Source organism: Propithecus coquereli, unplaced genomic scaffold (genome assembly GCF_000956105.1).
Source record: "Propithecus coquereli isolate 6110/MARCELLA unplaced genomic scaffold, Pcoq_1.0 Scaffold628, whole genome shotgun sequence".
Classification (NCBI taxonomy): domain Eukaryota; kingdom Metazoa; phylum Chordata; class Mammalia; order Primates; family Indriidae; genus Propithecus; species Propithecus coquereli.
Genome location: NW_012152263.1, coordinates 522,793 through 546,950, shown reverse-complemented (window position 1 = coordinate 546,950; position 24,158 = coordinate 522,793). Strand labels below are relative to the sequence as shown.

General features: G+C 32.9%; 1 protein-coding gene across 1 annotated transcript in view; it reads left to right on the top strand.

Annotated features, from left to right (window-relative positions):
• The window catches only part of LRRIQ3 (leucine-rich repeats and IQ motif containing 3), a 202,732-nt gene that overhangs the window by 15,679 nt on the left and 162,895 nt on the right, over window positions 1-24,158 (top strand). Inside the window, exons 3-4 of the mRNA XM_012659652.1 lie at window positions 11,348-11,481; window positions 12,715-12,739. Of these exons, the coding sequence (XP_012515106.1) occupies window positions 11,348-11,481; window positions 12,715-12,739 (159 nt within the window). The remainder of the gene's footprint in view (window positions 1-11,347; window positions 11,482-12,714; window positions 12,740-24,158) is intronic.

Below are 24,158 nucleotides of genomic sequence, written 5' to 3'. Positions count from 1 at the left end.
GTTGGTAGAAGATAAAATATTCAATTCAACTATCATTATCTGTTGATTTATAAAATATTGGAAGAAGTATTTGGGAAAACTTGATACATAGTTAGGATTTCTGATACGAATAGTAAAACAATAGGAATGAAATTTATTCAGATTTTGGTATATGAATGACTCATTGGGAAATATTTAATTATTTTTTGAGTGCCTTAAAGGACAATTTGGATAGATTATTGTTGGGAGAAGATAAAATATTCAATTCAACTATCATTATCTGTTGATTTATAAAATATTGGAAGAAGTATTTGGGAAAACTTGATACATAGTTAGAGGTTGCAGAATACTTAAATTATAGGTAAAAATATAAGAAAAACATTCTTTATGACATATGAATGTTAGAACAAATAAATCATGTAAGAGTTCAAAAGGGGAGTTAACTCTGCAACTATTAGAAAAAATTAGGTGTAAGAGATAGAAAGTAAAAATATATATATCGCAGAACAGTGTTTATAATATGTTCTAAATATATATAAATTCACATACATATGTGATAAAAATTTATGTATATATGTGTAGAAAATTTAAGGAAGAATAGAAAATCATTTTGAACAGTGATTACATCTGAAAGGTCATATAAACATTAAACAGTGATTATGCAAGGGAAGGCTGAAAATTACAAAGTTGGAAGAATTTTATTACTGCATACAATTCTTTTAAAATTATGAGTATATTAATGACTTTATAATAGTTTAATAAACTTAGAGGTTTTTTTGTTGATAACTTTGGAATAATAGTTTTAATTTTTTTTTAAATGAGGCAGTATTAAGTCTGATGTCTTAACCTATATTCTAAAGTAAGAATTTCATTTAGGTATTCCAGTTGTGTGGTATGGTGTAATCAAAGGTGGGAACATGCATGACCACTTTAAGGGCAATCAAAATGCCTGAAGTTCATTTAAGGACATAATGGAAATTTGGGGGTGGGTATTGAGAAAGAACTTGGATGACCTCCTAAGGAGTTTAGACTTCTTAAATACAATGAAGATTAACTGAAGTTATTTGAGCAGGAAAATTAGAATGATTCTTTCATAGTAGGTGCTCTGTGAATAAATGGTATTGATAAAGTTTTTAAAAGGCAATCAGTCCAAAATATTGCTAGCAGATTAATGGGGATTAAAAGACAAATGAGGGCAGGGAGATCAATTACTGTAGGTCAGAAATGATGTGATAGGGTTGATATAGGCAGATAGCAGTGGCAAAGAAGAAAGAAGAAAGTGTAGAGGACAGAAACTTGTTCAGTGAAAGGCATTGTGGCACTTTATATATTTTATTCCATCATTCATTTATCAAATATGTACTGAGTACCTAATATATGAAAGGGATTATTCTGGATCTTCAACATTCAGTGGTAGATAACACTGACAAAGTTCTTGCCCTCATTAAGTCCAGTGGAAAGTCACAGAAAATACATAAGCTGAAAACAAAAACAAAAAGAAAACAACCATAGAACATTAGACAGTGTTAGTTGCTAAAGAAAATAAAATCAGGCACTAACACAGGCTGAAAGGGGTGGAGATTGGTCTACATTAGCTAGGGTGGATGGGGAATGCCTTTCTGAAAAAATATTAATATCTTCATCGTTTCCTTTCATGTGGAAAAATATTACTCTCATTTCACAGAAGAAAATGAAGTATAGTGAGGTTTAGGAACTTACCTTATATCAGACAGATAGTGAGTCACAAAGCTGGGATTTCAGCAGGTCTGTCTTGATTCCCCAGTCCTGCAATCAACAATGGCATCACAAATGGCAGACAGTGCAAAGACTTTACTGGAGTTTTTTTTTTTTTTAACTGATTGAATGTAGGAGGAGAAGAATAAGTGAGGATATGTTCCTCTACTATTTTGAATATGCGTAACTGGGTTAATGACTTATTTAACAGAAATGGCAGCATTTAAAGGATTTGGGCAGAAAGATGAGTTCGATCATGTTTATGTGAGGCAGGATATTGATGGAGAGATACCAGCTACATATTGGAAATGAAGAACTGAAATTCAGAAATAGTGTTTGATTCTTGAGGTGTAAATCCAGTAGTTGTTTCCTTGTGGTCGTAGTTGAAGCCAAGCTTTCTCAGGAAAATATAGGGATTGATGAAGGCTGAGAACTAAGGACAGATACTTGGGGCACAGTTTCATTTTGTGGGTAGAAAGCAGTGGATATAATGAGGATAACAGAGAATTGATTCTCGCAGGTAGGACTAAAAACAGGCATAGCTATTATTATCATTTTAGGTTAAGGGAAAAAATTGATTTAAAAATGAAGAATGTTTTTAAATGGTCAAGGAAAATTAGAACTGATAAAAAAGTATATTGAAAGGTTTTCAATTTTTTAAAATTATTATGGGTACATAATTGCATATATTTATAAGGTACATGTGGTGTTTTGATACAGGCATACAATGTATAAGGATCAAATCAGAGTAATTGAGGTACCCAGCACCTCAAGCATTTATCATTTCTTTGTGTTAGGAACATTCTAATTCTGCTCTTTGAGTTATTTTAAAATATACAATAAATTATTGTTAGTAATAGTCACTCTATTGTGCTGCTAAGTACTAGACCTTATTCATTCTATCAAACTGTATTTTGTACCCATTAATCATCCTTACTTTATCACCTTCTTCCCAGTACCCTTCCCAGTCTCTGGTAACCATCATTCTACTTTCTATCTCTATGACTTCAATTTTTATTATTTTTTTTAATTTTTAGCTCCCATATATAAGTGAGAACATGTGAAACTTCTCTTTATGTGCACTTAACAAAATGTCCTCCAGTTCTGTGTTGTTGCAAATGACAGGATTTCATTCTTTTTTTGTGGCTGAATAATACTCCATTGTGTATATGTACTACATTTTTTTAATCCATTCATCCATTGGTGGACACTTAGATTGACACCATATCTTGGCTACTGTGAATAGTTTTGCAGTAAACATGGGGATGCAGGTAGCTCTTGAATGTGCTAGTTTCCTTTCTTTTGGATATGTACCCAGCAGTGAGATTACTAGATTATATGGTAGCTTGATTTTAATATTTCGAGCAACCTCCATACTGTTCTCTGTAGTGGCTGTATTAATTTATATTCCCACCAGCAGTGTGTGAGGATTCCCCTTGTAAGACTTTTTGATGGTGAAGAGGTTATTGCATCTTTGTAATTTTAATAGCTTGAAGGTGCTGGAAATGAATTATAATGGGTTAATCTGTAATTGCCAAATATAGGACCTTTTCTGAGAAAATTTTGGATAGAGGAAAGATAAAGCCTTAACTATAGGAAATAGGATTGACGGAAGATTTTTGTAAAGTGAGGTGGTACTTACTTCAACATATTTTTAAGCTGAGGAAATATATTTTTATTAAAAATAAAAAGAGATTGAAAATAACAGAAATGAAATAATTTGGGAAAAACATTGTGGAGAAAGTACGAATGGAAGACAACACAAACAGAGAAAGACTTTATGAGATATGGGAATACAAGATGCTGACACAATTTTTATGGGTTGTGGAGATTTAAAGAAATCTTTTTGAACAATAGTTGTTGAGTTTACCTATAAATTTTTGCTCATTACTTCAAAGAAGATATAGGCTTATGTTAACATAAAATCTGCTACGTGAATGTTAAGGTGGTTTTATTTATAATAGCCCCAAACTGGAAAACCGCCATTCAATGAATAAATGACTAAACAAACTGATACATCCTTACCATGGAATAGTACTCAACAATAAAAAGGAACAAGTTATTGATATACTTAAAATAACTTGGGTGAATCTGTCGGGTCGTAGTTGTCTGTTCTTGGTTCTTGGTTCTTGGTGTGCTCTTGGCTGAAGAATGATCAGACACACCAAAGTAAGGCAAGCACAAGGTGAAGTTTATTGAGTAGAGTAAAATACATTCCTCTGATATCTAAGTGTTTACCAAGTAATCCTTAGAAACTCTGATTTAAAATTGTACAAAATCATCTGTGCTAGTGTGGGGAGTTTCACACAGATTCCCAACATTTTGTGTGACTATTAAAATGAATACAATATTAAGGCTATTATGTATTTTCAGAAGGATAAAAAGGTAAAAATTATGTGGTTTTACTTTATTTGAAATAAACACTTGTGGGATTGCTATGTTTTATACCTTCAAATATGCTGAGAAAATGTGTGCCAAATTAGGAATTTTTTTTAATTTTAGTTTTGTAGTTGACATATAATAATTATACATATTTATGGGGTACATGATGATGTTTCAATACATATAATATATAGTGATCACATTAGCATATCCATCATCTCAGACATTCATCATTTCTTTATGTTGGGAACATTCACTATACTCCTTCTAGCTATCTGAAATCATGCAATATATAATTGCTAACTGTAGTCATCTTACGGTATACAGAACACCGGAACTTAATCCTCCTATCTAGCTGATTCTTCCTTTAACAAATCTCTCTTTCCCCTCATCCTTCCCAGACTCTAGTATCCTCTGTTCTACTTTTTACTTCTATGAAATCAACTATTCTGATGGAAAAAAATTACAAATAAAATAGAAAAATATAGACTTTAAGGACCAGATATATGTAGAACTAAAAACATGGAAATAAGAAAGAAAGAAAAATTTAAAAAATAGGCGTTTTCCAGCCTGAGCAAGAATGAGACCCCGTCTCTATTAAAAATAGAAAGAAATTATCTGGACAACTAAAAATACGCAGAAAAAATTAGCCGGGCATGGTGGTGCATGCCTGTAGTCCCAGCTACCCAGGAGGCTGAGGCAGCAGGATTGCTTGAGCCCAGGAGTTCGAGGTTGCTGTGAGCTAGGCTGATGCCATGGCACTCTTGCCCGGGCAACAGGGCGAGACTCTGTCTCAAAAAAAAAAAAAAAAAGGCATTCAGAATATCAAATTAACTGGGAAAGAATTTCTTTGCATAATTTTATATTGAATAAAATATAATTTTAGAATAAGGTTTTTAAACTACTCTTACTGTCAGTATGCAAAGTACTGTCTTTTGTATGAGTCATATTACAAAAGTCCTTACTAGTCTTCCTTTTAATGCCTCACTATATTTTATGTCAGGATTAGCAATAGCTCCTGTTTCATTTCATGCAAGTGGTATAGATTTTTCATTATTCTACCACCTATTTTATTGATTGTTGATAGTTTTCTCCTAGGCATATGTTATTCTTTGCCAAGTTTTTACTATAATTCCTTTTACTGAATAGAAAATGTTAGTACTAATTGTCTTTTGTAGTTGATTTATTGATTTTATAATCTTATTTATTTTTGAGACAGAGTCTCACTGTGTTGCCCCGGCTAGAGTGCCGTGGCGTCAGCCTAGCTCACAGCAACCTCAAACTCCTGGGCTCAAGCGATCCTCCTGCCTCAGCCTCCCAAGTAGCTGGGACTACAGGCATGCGCCACCATGCCCGGCTAATTTTTTCTATATATATTTTGTTATCCAATTAATTTCTTTGTATTTTTAGTAGAGACAGGGTCTCGCTCTTGCTCAGGCTGGTTTCGAACTCCTGAGCTCAAACAATCCGCCCGCCTCGGCCTCCCAGAGAGCTAGGATTATAGGCGTGAGCCACCGCGCCTGGCCTGATTTTATAATTTTATATTATGTTAGTTTGGCTAAATTTTTTAGTACATGACTTTCTTTAGACTAAATTTTGTGAGTATCAAATATAATAATGAAAGCCCATGGTAAACTCTAAAACATTATATCATTTTATGGATTATTAAAATCTGTTAACAGATAACATTGTTCGTATGCTTGAAACCTCACAACAACTCAGCAAAATGGTACCATTGTTATCTCCATTTTACAGATGATGAAAACAGGGAACAGACAGATTATTTACCCTATATCACACAGCTAGCAAGTGGTAGAATTTGGATTTAAACACAGGTAGTTTTTTTCCAGAGCCATCACTCCTCTGTGCACTACTGTCTGTTAGAAAGAGGATTCCTCCATTTGTCTTTGGATATCAAATGGTTTATGACATTTGCACAAGTTTGCAGCAATATCTTTCTTGGCATTTTACAAGATAATTGTTTTATGACATCAGCTTTAGTCTGGAGGCTACTTGCTCTCTGGAAGGGGTGAAACACTTTCCATAGCTAATGAATATTCTGCTTATCTCTTTAAAGAGAAGGAATTATTCATGACTTAGTGGGAAACCAGACTCTTTGCTGTAAATAATAGTGTGCACTTAATGGTTCTCTACTGATGAGAACATCTTACAGGACTGCTTGAGCCTAGTCATCTAAATTCTTGTTCCTCATTCTCTCTCTCTCCCTCACTTATGCACATTTACATACTTACACTCAATGTCCCTTCACCAAGCCACATATAAACACCATTAGCCCAAATGCAATTAACGAAGAAACATAAAGATTTGTGGTGATCACCTCTATACTAAAAACCAATAAAGGATAATGTTTTTAAAAATTACTATTTCCTAGAGGTAATTTTTTTTTTTTTTTGATGTAATGAAGATGGGACTTGCTGTGGTCTGAATGTTTGTGGCCCTTTCAAAATTTCTATGCTGACTCTTAATCCTCAGTGTGGTGGGATTTGGAAGTGGGTGGGGCCTTTGGGAGGTGATTAGCTTATGAGGGTAGAACCCTCATAAATGTGATTAGTGTCCTTATAAAAAGAGGCTCTGTAGAGATCTCTTCCCCTTTTCACCATGTGAGGACATACCAGAGAAGCAACATCTGTGAACCAGGGAATTGGTTTTTACCCAACACCAAATCTGCCAGCTTCCAAAACTGTTGAGAAATATATTTCTGTTGTTTATAAACTACCCAGTTTGTGGTATTTTGTTATAGTTACCTTAATGGACTAAGACAGGACTTAATCAAAGGAAGAAACTAGGGTGGCCTGACTTTAACTAAGCTATTCTTCCTGATGAATATAATAAAATAACAGAAACTAGAGGAAATTCTACAATCCTCCTATCTTTTCAGGGTAATTATGGACCAAGTGATAGGATCCATTGCTACAGATCACAGAATAGGTTTCATGGAGAGGCTCATGTACAGTCAGGATTACAATACATAGCAAACTGAACTGATATGTAGCAGGACTCATCTGAGATAGAGCAGTCAGGAGCTTCAGAAAAAAGCTTAGACTCAGCTACATAACTTAACTGGAGTAGTTGACAAGCTAAATAGAAAACTCAATATGAGAAAGCTGGCCTTTGACAGAATGGTTTCATTAAACTAAGAAGACCATGAATATGAATACTGGGCAAAATCCATGAAAGAACTGCATGTATTTTCTTTAAAAATCTTTGAGGTATTGGCATGAGTGTAGAGCATGTGAGGCACAGTAGAAGCATTTGCAAAGGCACAGAGGTATTGAGAGAGGTTGGTACATTCAAGTGACAAGTAGTTCAGTGTTCTTTGAGTTTAGAGGACATGTTTGGGCATGCCAAGTGATGCTGGAGACAAAAACAGGATTAAAATAGCAAAGGGTGTTATATGTAATACTAAGAAGACAGGACTTTGTCTTGCAAGAATTTGGGGAAATTTTTCAGGCTTTTATATCACCCCATTTTTATTCTAGAAAAATCATCCTGTATTCTATAATTTTGGAGTGAAGGGAAATTGAGTATAGAGAAATTAGTGAGAAGTCTATTATGATAGTTTGGGCCTTAGCTTGTAAGGGCTTATTTAATAAATTGGTAGAGTGTATAGAGGATAGGGAACAGATTGAAGAGAGATTTATTTGATAGATTTTTGTGACTTATTGGATGGAAAGGGGTATGAGAAAAAGAGGAATGTGGATTTATTATTTGTTTGACAAGATGAATAATAGTTTTAATGACTATATAGGTAATGCAATATGAGGTATGAATTGATCCAAATGGAGGAGATAATTATTTCAGGTTTTGACATGTAAGTAGAGAAATAGAATTGGAAGTTCATTTTATAGGTCTATAGTTTAAGAGAGAATTCCAGACAGGAGATATAGCTATGTGGATAATCTGCATATGTAAGACAGTAAGATGTAGCAAGGAAGGTGATCATTTGAGGAGAGTTAGCAAAGAGATGAAAAAGGAAGAAAGTCTAAGGTATCCTAATGTTTAAGTGGTTTACAGAGAAAAATAAATCAGCAAAACAGACTGAGAAGTAAAAATTAAAAAGGTAGAAAAATTAACAGTATGATATTATTGCAGCCAAATAAAAGAATTGAGTTATAAGAATAAACTGTTTCACATTGTCAAATCAAGCTTAGACTCCAACAATGATAATTACTTAGTGATTTAATAGTCAACTGATAAGCCAGTTATAGTTCAGATAGCTTACTTAGTCCTAGATATATAGGATGGAGAGTTGCTAAACTCAGTGAGCTTATGTGGGAAAGATAGACTAATGATTGCATTACAGCATAGGCTTGTTAAATAAATAAATACCCAGGACTTAGTAAAGAGAGAATATTCAAAAGGCTTATCGCAAATCAGAGAAAGGGTCTATTGCAATAGGAAAAATGCTCTGACATTAGATCTGCAAATGTCTTAAGGGTTTTGTTTTGTTTTGTTTTTTAAGCGGGAGGAGGAATAAACAAGACTAGAAAGAACTAGGTATCAGGAAGTGGAATGAAGGGAAATGGCATGATCTGACCATATGTCAAAGAATGTTTTACCCTGAAACTAGCCTATTCTCAGGAGGGGCTTTATGCTGACTTAGGCTGAGGGTAGGCCAACCATCAAGGGCCTAGGGGAAGAAGAAAATCCTAGCTAAATTTTGGCTAACAAGAAATTTTGCTCCAATTAGTCAGTGGGGACAAAACATTTCAGCTAATCATTAACAGACAAAGAATGGGAATTTGGAAGGTTTGTGTCAGGCCTTATTATAGGTAAACAGGAGGGGCATGCATGAGTAGTATCCCAGTCAGGCATAGGGGAAGGGTACCTCTTTGCAATAAACCATTTCTTGAAACAAAGGGATGAGGAGATTTCTTAACTTTTGCTGTTTTCTGGGAACAAAAGGCTCAGGTAAAATTCAACATTGTTACATGTGACAAATGAGTTATTGCACAGGATAATATTGTAGAAAGATATTGAACTCAGATCAATGTCAAGAAAGGCTTATTTAAGGAAGGAAATGAGTCTCCAAAATACTAAGATAGTGAGACAAATAATTGAGAAAGGCAGTTCAAGAAACAGAAATGGCATCTGTAAAAAGCATTGAAGTTTGGTAATCAGGTAATTTTCAAGGTTGTAAGTGGTTGGATATTGCTAAAGTTGAAGGTATTCTATGTAAAATGAAGGGAGATGACATTGAGGAGGTTGGAGGGGACTAGGTCAAGGACTTTGTGTGCCAAGTCAAGAAATTTGTAATTGGTCTTTCAGTGGTAGGTCAATGAGATATATTTAGCAAGAATTCGATATGATCAGATTTGCATTTTGGAATGTTTACTCTAGCAATAGAGCATATTATGGTTTGGAGGGAGGGAGAGTAAGAATTAATTCAAATATCAATTAAGAGTTATTTTAGTAAGTTAGGAAAGTAGTGATAAAGACATACAGTAAAGCAATGGCAGGAAATAGAAGAAAAGGAGAGGTCAGATAAATATTTGGGATGCTGAATATACTGGATCTAGTAACACTTATATACAGGGACACATAAGAGATAAGTGAGCCTAGGGTGGTTTCAGGGTTTCTGTATTAGATGATTTAGTATTACCCTTCACTAAGGTAGAGCATATGAGAAAGCAATTTGGAGAGAGAATATTCTTGTTTAAGACAGTCAAGTTTAATTAGATATCAGTTTGACCATATTGTTATGTAGCTCAAGAGAGAAGTCAAGTCTAAGGACAGAAATCTGAGAGTCACCAGTACAAAGGTGAGTAATAAACCTATGGATTTGAATGCAATCATTTGGAGAGTATGTATAGATTAAAAAGAAAATTCTTTCAATATAACATTTAAGTGATGAACATGGCATGGCTAGGTCTTTAAAATTCCGGAAGTAAAGAAGAGTTAGAGGAAAATAGAGAGGTATACAGAATTGAAGGGAAGTATTTCAAGGAAAGAATGTCCAATGTTAACTATGTTAAAACAAAAAAAATGTTCCTGGGATAATAAAGGTAGAACCCAGTAGGCTGAAATACAGGAAGGGAGAAGATGGGAGAAACAAATCTGGAATTCTGTTTCAAGAATTTGGGCTTTTAATTGTCATTTCTTAATTTTCATTAGTTAGATATAAAGGATGTAGGGTTCAGATATGAGTTCTTATTTATCTGTATGCATTTTAAGGATTAGTGAAGTTACATCATATTTATAGATGACAGCATAGTGCCAATAGAAGGAAACTATTTAAAAATAGAGATGGGACTCATAACAATAACAGAGCATGAATCTTGGACAGGAAGAGATGTACTACTTTTTTTAAGATTGAGTAGAAGGCACTTCTACTCAGTATGTATAGGAATATAGTTAAATTTGTAGGGAATAGAGGGGAATTAGTGGATGGAGTTCAGACTTCATGCCCTATTTTCTCTTTAGAAAAGGAAGCGGGATGTTAGGAAGCTCTAGGGAAAGAACTTGAAAAGCACTTAATAGTATTAAAGTATTTGCAGTTGCTATTGTTGGGAAAGGAATCAAGCTAGGGCCAAGTAAAAAATTTACTAATAACAATGAGTGTTTGATTTATGTTTTGAATATTAGAGCATTGATAATCTTCAGGAGAGATGCCTTAGAATGTAAATGTCAGCTTTTTATTCCACATTCAAAACATAAGTCAAGTGGTCAGTGAGAATTGTGAGTTTATGATCTAAAATTTAAAAATTTTCAGGGAAGATCTTTCTTAAGGGCAATATAGAATATCTTTTCCAAGGAAATGTGATGTGTTCCAATAAAAGTAGCCAACATTCTAGTTAAGCTACAAAAAAATTTTAAACTAATGTAAATTATTTTATGAATCCAATATATATTATTTTTCTTTATGGGGATCCACAGAGTACTTCTGGAATTCCCCTGGACACTTGTTCATGCCATTACCTTTCAGAGATCAGGAATGATTATGGTCAAAATTATATACATGTTATCAGATTTGGAGAAGAACCTTGAATGGAAAAAGTTATTATCAAGAATCTTGCATTTTGTATAGAGAATTGAAATTATTTGATGCTACTAATTTTTGTTCTTTTACTCTAATAAAGTTAGTATGAAAATGCATTTATTAACTATTATGCCTATAAGACCCTGTGAACATTTTATTAGTTTATTCATACCATTAGATTACCAAGATTGAAATATCTTTGGGAAAAATCTTCATGAAAGATAAATTATTGAATATATTTTCTTCATACAGGGAATAACCTATGAGGATGAAATTGATAATATTAAATATATTATTTCAAAAATTAATGAAATTCTGGCTCATAATTCACCAGTTTTGATTGTTCAAAGATGGATACGTGGTTTCTTAGTTAGAAAAAATTTGAGGTATGTTTTTTCTTCTATACTATTTGAATATTGAAATAAGATGATAAAATAAGTGATAAAATCAATTCTCCAATAATTTTAATTTTTGTATTCTCTATTATCAAAATGGTATAGACTATTTGACCTAGTTTTAAGGAAAATACCACACACTATAGTAATATATATTATAATATTTAGCATATTCAAAATTTGATATTTTTAAACTTTTTCTTTTAAATTGATCATGGAATAACCAGTTAATAAAGTTTTTATTAATAATTATCAGAATTCTGACAGATTTTATTAAACTTAAAGATATCAGTCAGAAGCATATATTGAATTTCTCTCATGTAATAGGATATAATAGAAATATAAGCCATGAACTATATAATGGGATACAATAGAAATATAAATCATGAAACATGTATATGAGAATTTTATATTTTGTTTATTAGTGTTTGCTGAAACATCTGCTACCACATCAACCTATATTATCCTTTAGTGAGTTGTATTTTTCTCTCTCGTTGTTTCTTGCATCTTTTGCAGTAGCTAATCTTTGCAAATAAAGGGAAACTTTTCTTGCTAGTATCTCTCAATATTGTACTTGTGGAGATAAGATAGGATACTCTGTCATCAATTTATGTATGTTGGGCATACCAAACATCAAATATATGAAAAAATAAATGAATATTTTCATATAGCTTATTTTTAGTTATAAATGGTAAAATTCAGAATATGAAAATGAAATTTGGCCCTGCAATATAAGTAGGATTAAAATTAATTTGGAATAGGACAATGGTCGTTATCTGAAAAAACAAGATTAGTAAATTTCACTGAAATGAAATTCAGCATTCTGTGGTAAGGCAGAGATAATGCCCTCCTATATTAGTCTGTTTGTGCTAAATCATAGGTGGTTCAAATAGTTCTAATAAAGAGAGGAAAGTATGAGGGACAAGTAGCAAAACTGACCATAACACAGTGCCTGCAACTTCTGAGGAAGTAGCTTAGCATACTTTTCAAACTGAGGTCACAGTAAGATATAATGAGCTTGCAAGTAGGGACAAGTCAAACCATCTGGAATAAAGGATATGGAAAAGGATCAGGCAATTGCTGACAAGTACTTATTTATTTAAAATATTATTTCTGTCTTATATTTTCCATTTAAATTTAGTATGTACTGTATATGAAATAATCATCTAATTAGAGGGACTTGTCTTAGGTTTATGCCCTTGGGCTTTAGTTTTTCTTTCTCAGAATCAAGCCTCCTTCTGATATTCAAGTAACAGATAAAAACTTTGTTCATGAGAACATTCTCTGAAAACTCGGAGTCTGTGAGTAGAGTTTGAATGACTTTTGTGGAGAGAGACGTCAATAATAATATATCACAGTGGTTCAAGACAGACTGATTTGAATTCTTTCTCTCTTTAAAGCTCTGTTCCTTTAGGTGCATGACTTAAACTACTCCGAACCTGAATTTCCTCATCTGTAAAATCGTAAAGGGCAGGGGCTAACAGGAGTACTTATTTCTCTGTTTGGTTGTGGGAATTGAGATTTTGAATATATGCACATAGCACCTAGCAAAAGTAGATATTACATTCTTATTAGGTGTTTTTTTGGAAATCATTATTGTTGTTAGTTGTATCTTGTGTTATATCTTGCTCTCTGTGTCATTTGACTCCATGGGAAACTTTCCTTGGATTTCTTGTTCCCTTCCTATTACATTTTCCATAGTATGTACAAGTATTTTTTTTTAAATAAAAATCTAATCATTTTATTCATCAATTTAAAATCCTCCAATGGCTCTCAACTTGCTTAGGACAAATATCTGTGATATTTGCCTCTACAATGTATAACACATACTTTAGTTTTCACAAGAACTTACCTTACTGTATCATAGTTGTCTGTATTATTATGTATCTCCAGATGTACTTTAAGCTCTGTGAGGCATAGGGCCTACATCTCTGTTTACCACTCTGTACCTCTAGCATTTAATAGAATGCCTGACCCATGTTAGGTGCTCAAAAAATATTTGCTGAATTGATGAATACATCAATAATTGGAGAGGCTCTGGGAGGTGGAATCTGAAAAGTATTTCTGGATTCATCTTTGGGAAAGTGAAAGAAAGAACTGGGAAACATGAAAAACTTCCCTGAGAGGGACCTATGGATTCACACAACCTAGGGGTCCAAATGACTAGTCCTCTTGTATGTCTGTTTCTAGCCTTGAGAAATGTCTTCCCACACCTACATATTTTGCATCTTTCTTGAAATTTTTCACTTAAACTGCTTGTAATATCATATACAGCCTATATTTTAAAATTATAATATTATGATTAATGCTATTATCTTTTGGAGTGATAGTATTTCTAATACGAGTGATAGGATGTAAGGGAAGTACATTTTTGTTTTAGAATGAAATATTGTAATCACATTGACAGTCTCCAAAACCTAAGTAAAGGCAGCTATATTGAGGTGTCATAGGGAGGATAACTGGTTGGGTTAATGGGTTGTAAAAAAGGTAAAAGAATGGAAAATAATATAGGAAACAAACATTTATTAAATGTGCAGTATATGTAAAGCACCATCGTCTTTTAATCCACTTTATATCATTTATTACAACAAAGCTTTTGAGTTTTTTCTGTTTTCTACTAATATTTTGCAGATTAAACATTAAGAATTTAAGGCCGGAGGCTATGGCCCCTGCCTGTAATCCTAGCACTCTGGGAGGCTGAGGTGGGAGGATCGCTCAATGTCAGGAGTTCAAGACCAGCCTGAGCAAGAGTGAGACCCTGTCTCTACTAAAAATAGAAAGAAATTAGCTGGACAACTAAAAATATATAGAAAAAATTAGCTGGGTATGGTGGTGCATGTCTGTATCCCCAGCTACTTGGGAGGCTGAGGCAAAAGGATCACTTGAGCCCAGGAGTTTGAGGTTGCTATGAGCTAGGCTGATGCCATGGCACTCTAGCCTGGGCAACAGAGTGAGACTCTGTCTCAAAAAAAAAAGAATTTTAACTTGATATAGGAAATGTATCCAATGTCAGACAGCTGTAATGTGTTGGCCATTTGTGATCAGTTGTGAAAAGATGAAAGTATGCATATTAAATCTGTGAATGTCAGGTTCCGTTGTTTAACATATTCCAAATTTTGTTTTCCTTTTGCTTTTCTAACCACAGCCCTGGAATCAGCTTTTCCAAAGAGCTCAGTTCTTTCAGTAGAGAACGATATTTGGAAACTAAAATCTCAAAACTAGATGTGTTCGTTGCTACTGGGGTGTCATGGTTCCTAAGCCATTTCAGCAAACATAATAGAAAATAGATTATTTTTTCCATCATGATTTCATATTAATACCTCGAATGCTAATCCAACACAGAAGGTCCTTCACTGACTTCATTCACCATTATTATACTTCCCTTCTGCCATGAGAATTCTGGTTTCTAACATTATTAATAATTTTACTTACTAGCTTAATCCTATAATACACACAAAATACTTTCAGGATTGCTCTATATATACTACAATAAACAACATACTTAATAAAATTTAAGATTTGTTGTAGGATTTTTTTTGTTGTTAGACTAGAGATATTTAGCTAAACTAGATTATTGAATAGTTATTTAGATTTATTTATCACTGAATTAGTTATTATCTAATGATTTTCTTTTTAATTTTAAAAACATTTCTTGTTTTAATCTTCTATTTCTCTTAGGGTACTTTCTGTTGTGTTCACTTGTAATTACACTTTTTCTAGTTTAGCCTTTATATCTAAATTGAATTTATAAATACTGATTCTTTTTCTGAGTTCTATCACTGAATTTCTAAATTTATTTAATTCTAGCTTATGTTGCTCTGACAAGTCTCATACAATTTCTTGATATCTTTTAGCTCATTATGAAATAATGGGTTGTAGTTTTTATTTTTATTTTTCATAGACTTCACTTTCTGGCCGCTTTCATTGTCTGTGGCAATGTTATTATATATCTTACTCTCTTATTCCTTTATAGCAACTCTGTATAGGATTAGATGATGATCCTTCTGTATTGCCCCTTTTATGAAATTAATTTTTCTGAGCTTTAAGAAAAAGCTTTTCTTACTTCAGGATTTAAAGCCACTGCTTCTGTTGTTTTGTGTAGTGTCCAAAAAATATCATGGCTTTCATTCCAAGTTCTCTGGCTTTGGTCTCCACCACCCTCTGTGTTGTGGATCTTTTTTTCCTCTCTCATTTTCACCATTTCTTTGTGCTGCTTAATTTGGATTCTATTCTATCCCCAGAAGCTACCCTTCAGTTTGGGCTTTGACCTAGAGGAGAGTTATGGCTGGTTAGTTTTGGGGGGTTCATAATCCCAGAATACTCCAGACTCCTCAGATTTTAACAGAGATCCCTTGAATTCACACACTAAACACTTCCAGGATTTAGCTTCTGTTCTTAAATTGGCTCTCTGAGCTTTCCAGCGAGTGTCTAACTTTTTGTTTTATTTCTATCCATCAAATGCCTCATTACTTTCATCTGTTTCCTCCTGCGTAATTAATTGCTAACACAATAGTGGTCTTACGGGTGTCAGTGTTTTTTCCCCATTCATTCACATTTTGGATTTCCTGAGGATATGTTTTCACACAGTACAGTTATAGATATTTAAAAATTTTTGCTCTCTAGTTGTTAAGTCTATTTTTATGAAGAGCTCTGGAGAGATTTAAAAACTATGTCACTACCACAACTATTATAATATCCCATAGGGCCCGCAGAAAGCAAGTGTTTCCATGTTAAAAATGTCATTTACCAACTATTTCTGACAAACACAATTTCTGTGACTTTAACATTTTAGGTGATATTTATTAAATAAATTTATTTTTAAAAAATATGGGAAGGACAGAAATAAAATATCTTAGTCATATTGTGAGAGGAACGCCTAGGGGAACTTGGATGTTTAAGTAGCGAAAGAATTAATTTAGGGTAATTCGAATAATTGACTTCAAATAGTTGGATATTTCATTTATATAACATAGATAAAAGAATTAAGGATAGTAAATGGAAGTTTTAGAAAGACAGATTTCAGCTTATTTTCTAAGAAAAATTTCTGACTATGTGGTTGTCTGAATTGTATGATTGTGATTTGTTTTATAGGTGGTATTAAAATAGGAGCTGTCCAAATGCCAGGGTTGTAATAAACTAGGTTTTAGCATAGTTAAGACTTTATTATATGTAAAGTCTAAGACAATTAGACTCTATTTCCCAGTGAATGTGATTAAAATATGTTTATATATGTGTCAGAAAGACAACAGGAAAATAATGTGATCCTATCCAGACCCAGGAACAAGATAAGGAGGCCTGTAATCATCACTGTTATATTACAATTTCCTGAAAGCTTTAGTGAATTTGATGATTTTTTTAAAAAGAAGAAAGAACTGGGAAACATGAAAAACCTCCCTGAGAGGGACCTATGGATTCCTACAACCTAGGGGTCCAAATGATTGGTCCTCATGTATGTCTGTTTCTAACTTTGAGAAATGTCTTTCCATACCTGCATATTTTGCATCTTTCTTGAAATTTTTCACTTAAACTGCTTGAAATATCATATACAGCCTATATTTTAAAATTATATTATGATTAATGCTACATTCCATATGGATAAGGAACATTAATTCCTACCTTACAAGCTAGGTATACTGAAGATAGCAGTAGCACAAGTTTCTTCAGGCAAATCCTATTTTAAATAATCAATTTATGTCAACATTCCTATGGAAAATGTTTAGTAAGGTGGATTTGCCAGATATGGACAATTATTTAAAATAATGTCTAGCTTTGCATATGTTCGGGATCATTAATCATAATCTGTAAAGACAAGGTACAGATTCAGGGCAATGCTGTCTAAAATTTGCAGTTTCAAAATTGACTTTACTTAGTTTAATGGTATCTTGAACACAGATTTGGTTTCTTTTACTGTTTTTCTAACAAAAATTTATTTTTATTAAAATATTACTAAAGGATCAAGAACTTTTTATGACTGGGTAAATAATTTTAATAATTTAATGTTATCAATAAAATAGATTGTGCTTGGTCTGATGTTTATCTTACCCAGTTGAATAATGGCTCTACTTAAGTTGTCAGAATTGGACTGAATCATTTTATTTCAAGTTTACCCCAAATAATTTTAATTGCAATAAAACCTTACAACATGTTTTGATTCCACTGAAACTCAGAATAAAAAAATAGACTTCTATGTTAGTCTTTTTAGAAACAAATTTTCCATTTTCAGAAGTGGTGCTAGAAGCATAATATTTTGTATGTTTGCTTTTTTTCAAAATGAATGGGCTTCTACATAGACACACACACGAGCAAGCTTTGTTGCTATCTACTTGCCCTCATTAGATTCAGTGGCAGACAGATGTCATAGAAAAGTAGGTGGACTCATTCCAATAATCTATGGGAATTCCTGCACTTAGGGCACGAATAGCAAATCCATCAGCAAGTTACAGGAGGTGCAATAATGATGGCATGGCCTGCACGCCCTGATAATTCAGGGTATAAGGGCTGGATCACCTTCGTCTGCCTTTATGGATTCCAGTGAGGAGTATCCTGACTCTTGCTTTTTTTCTTATTTATTTATTTTTTTTATTTCAGTATATTATGGGGGTACAAACATTTTGGTTACATGTTATGATTTTGCTTCACCCAAGCCAGGATTGGAGGCATGCCCTTTTCCCCATACAATGCTCACCGCATCCATTAGTTATGAGTTTACCCACCCCCATCCCCCCAACCCCCAATGAATATTACTTCCCCGTGAGCACCTTAGTGTTGATCAATTAGTGCCAATTTGATGGCGAGTACATGTGGTGCTTATTCTTTGATTCCTGTGATACCTAACTTTGGAGGATGGGCTCAAGCTCTATCCAGGAAATTATAAGAGGTGCTAGATCACCATTGTTTTTTGTAATTGAGTAGTATTCTGTTGTATACATATGCCATATTTTATTAATCCACTCATGGATTGATGGACACTTGGGTTGTTTCCACATCCTTGCAATAATGAATTGTGTTGCCATAAACATTCGAGTACAGATGTCTTTATTATAGAATGTCTTTTGTTTCTCTGGGTAGATGCCTATTAGTGCTATTGCTGGATCAAATGGTATTTCTATTTTTAGCTCTTTAAGCAACCATTTTTGGCTATTCCAGACACAAATGTGTCCTTTAAAAAATATAAAATTCAAATCAAATTGTACACAACACATGACACTGTCATTTAAGCTACTTTAATAGCAAGCTTTGCGTTTGTGACCTGTGGTTAGGCTTTGGCTACCTACTTTAAGGACAGTTTGGCCACCTACTTTACAAAGTCAGAAAGCCACATTACAGTGTAGCATTTCCTTGATTGGAGCGGCATGGGTATGGATGTGATTAATTTTGCTTTTTGAAGGTAGGTAAAAGCTTTTGGGAGGAGATCATGCCTAAATAGAGCTTTGATAGTTCCTGAGTAATACGTGGATTTTATTATTTCATTTGATAGGATAACTAAGAACTTGAGAAACAATATTTTTTGGTAGAGTGAAAGTGTTGGTGATATTATTGGTAGGAATGTAGATTGGTGCAGCCATTGTGGAAAACATTATGGAGGTTCCTAAAGAAATTAAAAATAGAACTACCATATGACCACGAAATCCTTCTTCTGAGTATATACCCAAAGAAAATGAAATCTCAACCTTGTAAAGATATCTGTGTACCCGTGTTCACTGCAGTATTATTCAGAATTGCCAAGATACGTAAACAACTCAAATTTCCATCAAAGTATAAATGGATAAAGAAATTGTCCAGCCTTGAAAAACAATTAGAATTCTTTATGGAAAGATCTAGTAATTCTCAGCTTACTCTCTCCAGGATTAAATGATGAAACTGTTTTTGAGTTTATATCTTCTGCATGCTTAATAGTGCAAAACAGTAGTAGATTAGGCAAATTTTTCATAAGGCAACAAAATGAACCCAACATTTTACCAAAATATGTAATTTTATTTAAGGTTTTCGTTCTTAGTTTTACATAAATCATAATTTTGGACAAAAGTGACAAAATGTTTGTAAAAGTTAAAATAAATTCTTTTATCAAACCAAATATATAACTAATACATATTTATAAATATTAACAGAAAGTATTAGGTTAAATTAACCGCATCTTAAAAATACCAAGTACTTGATAAATAATCTTAAATAAATTAATATCTACATTGGTATGTCCAATGCATTACATTTAGAGATTTAAATGTGTAAAAATTACTCAATCGACATATCTGGCCATTCATATTTTCTAGCTACTACTTTTGTGATTATGGAGGCAAACTGAATTTTTTTTTTCCTGGAAAAATCCACAGTTATACTCTAGTGTAGAATATTAACTCAAACCATGTTTTATAGATGTTTAACAATATTGGCATCTAGCCATGCTTATTTATAGAATCATTAGTTTATGTGAATTTTGAATTGATAATCTGCCATATATTATTAAGAAATTTAAATATCATATATTGTTTATGTACAAATAGAACAATATATAATTTTTAAATTTACTATGGAAGATATAAATTAGAATAGGCAACAAGAGTTGAGCTACAAATTTAGTTTTGAACATCTTGGCAGCCAAAGGAAACACAGTTCCATGATGTTCATATATTATTTGCTTGCTGTGTCTTAAGTGCTTTAGGTGTTGGGAATACAAAAAGAGGCAAATTAGGATTCTTAATCATAGAAGATAATATTAATAGTTTAGTTGGGGAGACAGGCAAAAACCCACAATATTTTATCTGTTATGATGAATAGTAGACAAATATTCAGCTGACTTTTGGGGCACAGAATTAATTCTAGTTGGGTGAGGGCATCAAGGAAGACTTCACAGAGGAGGTGTTACATGATCTGACTCTTAAAATACTAACATTTCAGCAAGTATATAATATAATGCATGTATATTTTTGTATGGGAAAGGATGTGGTGCCAGGGTGGTGGGATTAGTGGTGAAGGGTTTAATTCTAGTCAAAGTATAGCATGTGTAAAACGATTGAGGCAAGGAAGGACATTTCAAGTGGATATGATAATGATTTATTTGGTGCAAATATATCTTAGGGTGGGAAAATAAGCTTAATTGTATTGTTGTAGGAAAACGTGCTCTATATTATTTCAGTCCTTTGAGTTTTATTGGGATTTGCTTTATGGCCCACACTTTTCACATGTGCTTGGGAAAAAAAAGATCTCTGTAGTAATTGGCTAAGATATTCTTTATATTTTCATTAGGTCATTGGTTAGGTGTTATTCAAGTCTTCTATTCCTTACTTATTTTGTCAATACTGAGAGAAGTTTATTAACATATCTCATTCTGATTGTAGATGTATGTTTATTTCATGATAGTTAGGTCAAATTTTGTTTCATATATTTTGAGCTATGTTATTAGTTATATAACAAATTAAATTATGTAAATCTGGTAGTTGAACCTTTATCTTTGTGAAATGATCCTCTTTTCACTAATAATCTTGGTCTTTATCACTTAAAGTTTATTAGATATTATATCTACACTAGCTATTTTGTGTTTAGTTTTAGCTTGGGATTTATTTTTTATCTATTTTGTTATATATATTCTGTATATTTATCTCATATAAATCACAAATAACATACAGTTTATTTTTTTAACCTAGTCTGACAGTGTTTATGTTAACTATAATATTTGTACTGTTTATAGTAAATGCTATTCCCAATATTTTGGGTATTAAATGCATTATGTTATTCTTTTTTGGTTTTAGTTTGTTCCTCCAGTTCTGACAATTTCCTCCCTTATCTTTCTTGCCTCCCTTGGGATTGACTTTTTGTTGTTTCCTGTTCTCCCCTTCTACTATTTTGGAAGACATTCTCTATATTTCCATTCTTGAAGTGGTTAAGTTGGCAATTAAAATATACTTAATAACTTTAATAGAGTCTGAATTTAATCAGTACCTAAAGTCTTTTCCTTGATCACATAAAGACCTTTAGAATACTAATTACATTCAATCTCTCTCTCAACTTTTATGTTATTGCTGACATATATTTTAATTTTATCTCTGAATTCTATAAGACATTAATTTTTCCTTTTCTTTAATATTCATATCAAGAAATGTCACCCTTTTTTTAGGTGGTATCAAGCCAATATAAGTGTTTAAGCACAGAAGAGATATAATCAGATGTTATTCTACAAGTATGTGGAGTAAAAACTTTAATAAGGAAAGACTAAAGGCAGCAAGCTTAGGTTACTAAAATAGTTTAAATGAGTTATTAAGGGCTTAGATTAAAATACAGTTGTAGGGATTGAAGAAAAGGCATTTATCAGTACAATACAGAGAATTTGGTGAACACTTGGGCAGCAGTGGTTGTGGTAGGAAAAAGAAGCACATGATGGATGACACTAAAGATTTTAATTTATGCAATTGCATGTATAGTAACCAGTCCTCACTCCTTCCTCTTTGACTGCTTCCTTTTTCTCTTTCTTTTTTCCTTCCTCCCTCCCCCCCTCCCTCCCTTTCTTCTTTCTTTCCTTCCTTCCTTCCCTCCCCTCCCCTGGACAGTTTGAAGTCAACTTCTACCTTTTTGTTTTTTTCCATAAAGTGATCATAAGTCCATAGCTAAAGGGCTAAGTTAGATTTTACATATAAATGTTTACAGTTGATTCAAAGTTTTTGATTATATAAAATCGGCAGTAGCAATTTAGTATGCAAACTATTGTGTTTTGTTATTTGATTATTTAATTAAAAGAAAGTGTTTCAAATCAAATAGGAGTGAATAAAAATTTTTAAAGAGAAGATCGATTTTTCCCCTGTAACTATACTAGAAATATGATCTATTAAGTATATGCGATTGTAAAGACCTGCCTTCTGCCCCTTAGAAACTGACAGTTGAAAACAAAAGCAATCATGAATGCAAGAAACAGACACAAATATTACAATGGTTGGAAAATGCTTAAGATATTTTTAACACATGACAGGAAAACAATAAACTTGTTTAGTGCTTGAAGACATAAATAAAGAACCAGAATCAGGATTGGAAAATAAGACTTTAAAAATTTCCTATTTAACTGTTTATGATTTGAGTTATAGTGTGCAAATGAACTAAAATAATTTTTCTCTTCAGTGTTAACAATTTCCACTAAATGGTAGTGAAGAGAAGGGAAAGAATGAAGAATAGGGGAATTTTGCATTTACAATTAGGAAAAATAATGACTAAGTACAGGCTTCCCAACCTGCCTCTTACTAATAAACTAGAATAACCAAAGTAAAAGAAACGTTGTTAGTGGTGGGGTAAGAAGGTATTTCGAATTCATTAGTGCTCAAAATAAGGAATAATGCCAACCCATAAATGAAACCTCTGAGGAATTTTTGCTATTTCTAACATATATTGAATTAGATTTATTTATCCTTCATGGATTCTCATATGATTCAATATTCTTGAAATTGCTGGTAAGCTGCCTATTAGGGTGCCAGAGAGGTCCCTTGGAAAGATGCCCACTGCTGTGCTATGAAAACTTGCTGTGGAGCCACCATCTAGAATACTGGCAAAACACCTTAGTCTTATAGAATGAACTGGGGTGTTCCTTCCTCTATTTCCGGAAGAGTGTGTGAAAGATTGGCACTATTTCTTCCTTAAGTATTTGGTAGAATTCACCAGTGAAGCCATCTGGGCCTGAGCTTTCATTTATGGGCATATTTTAGGTTATGAATTCAGTTACTTGTTATAGATCTATTTAGATTTTCTATTTCTTCTTATGTTAGTTGGTAATTTGTGTCTTTTAAGGAATTTTTCCATTTCATCTAAATTTTCCAATTTATTGGCATAATGCTGTTTCTTGTGATTCTTTTAATATCTGTAAGATCATGAGTAATATAGGGTCTTTTACTTTTTAGTAATTTATGATTTCTCTTTTTTTACTTAGCTTACCTAGAAGTTTGTCATTCTGTTGGTATTTTCAAGTAATAAACTATTTCATTGATTTTCTCTACTATTTCTCTAGTTTTCTATTTAATTAATTTCCTCTCTAATCTTTACTCCTTTCATTCTGTTTGCTATGGGATTGCTTCACTCTTTTTTCACTTATGTTCTCAAGTGGGAACCTAGATTCTGATTTAAGATATTACTTCTATTATAATACAACCATTTATAGATGTAACTTTCCATCTAACCACTGCTTTAGCTATTATCTCATAAATTTTGATATGTGTGTTTTCATTCTACTCAAATATTTTATAATTACTTTTTTGATTTCTTCCTTGACCCATGGGTTATTTAGAAATAATTATGTAATTTCCAAATATATTTCAATTCCACAAATTTCATTTTATTGTTTATTTCTAATTTAATTCTACCATGCTCAGAGAACATAATTCATTAATTTCAATTCTTTTAAATTTATTGAGACCTCTTTTTTTATTTTATTATTTTTATTTTTTTTATTTCAGCATATTATGGGGGTACAGATGTTTAGGTTACGTATGTTGCCCTTGCCTCTCCTCCCCCCACAAGTCTGAGCCTCAAGCGTGTCCATCCCCTGGATGGTGCGCATTGCTCTCTTTGTGTATGCATATACCTGTCACCTCCTCCTCCCTCCCCTCTCCCCCATGTCAACATCCAGTAAATGTTATTCTTATGTGTGCACTTATGTGTTGATCAGTTAATACCAATTTGATGGTGAGTACATGTCA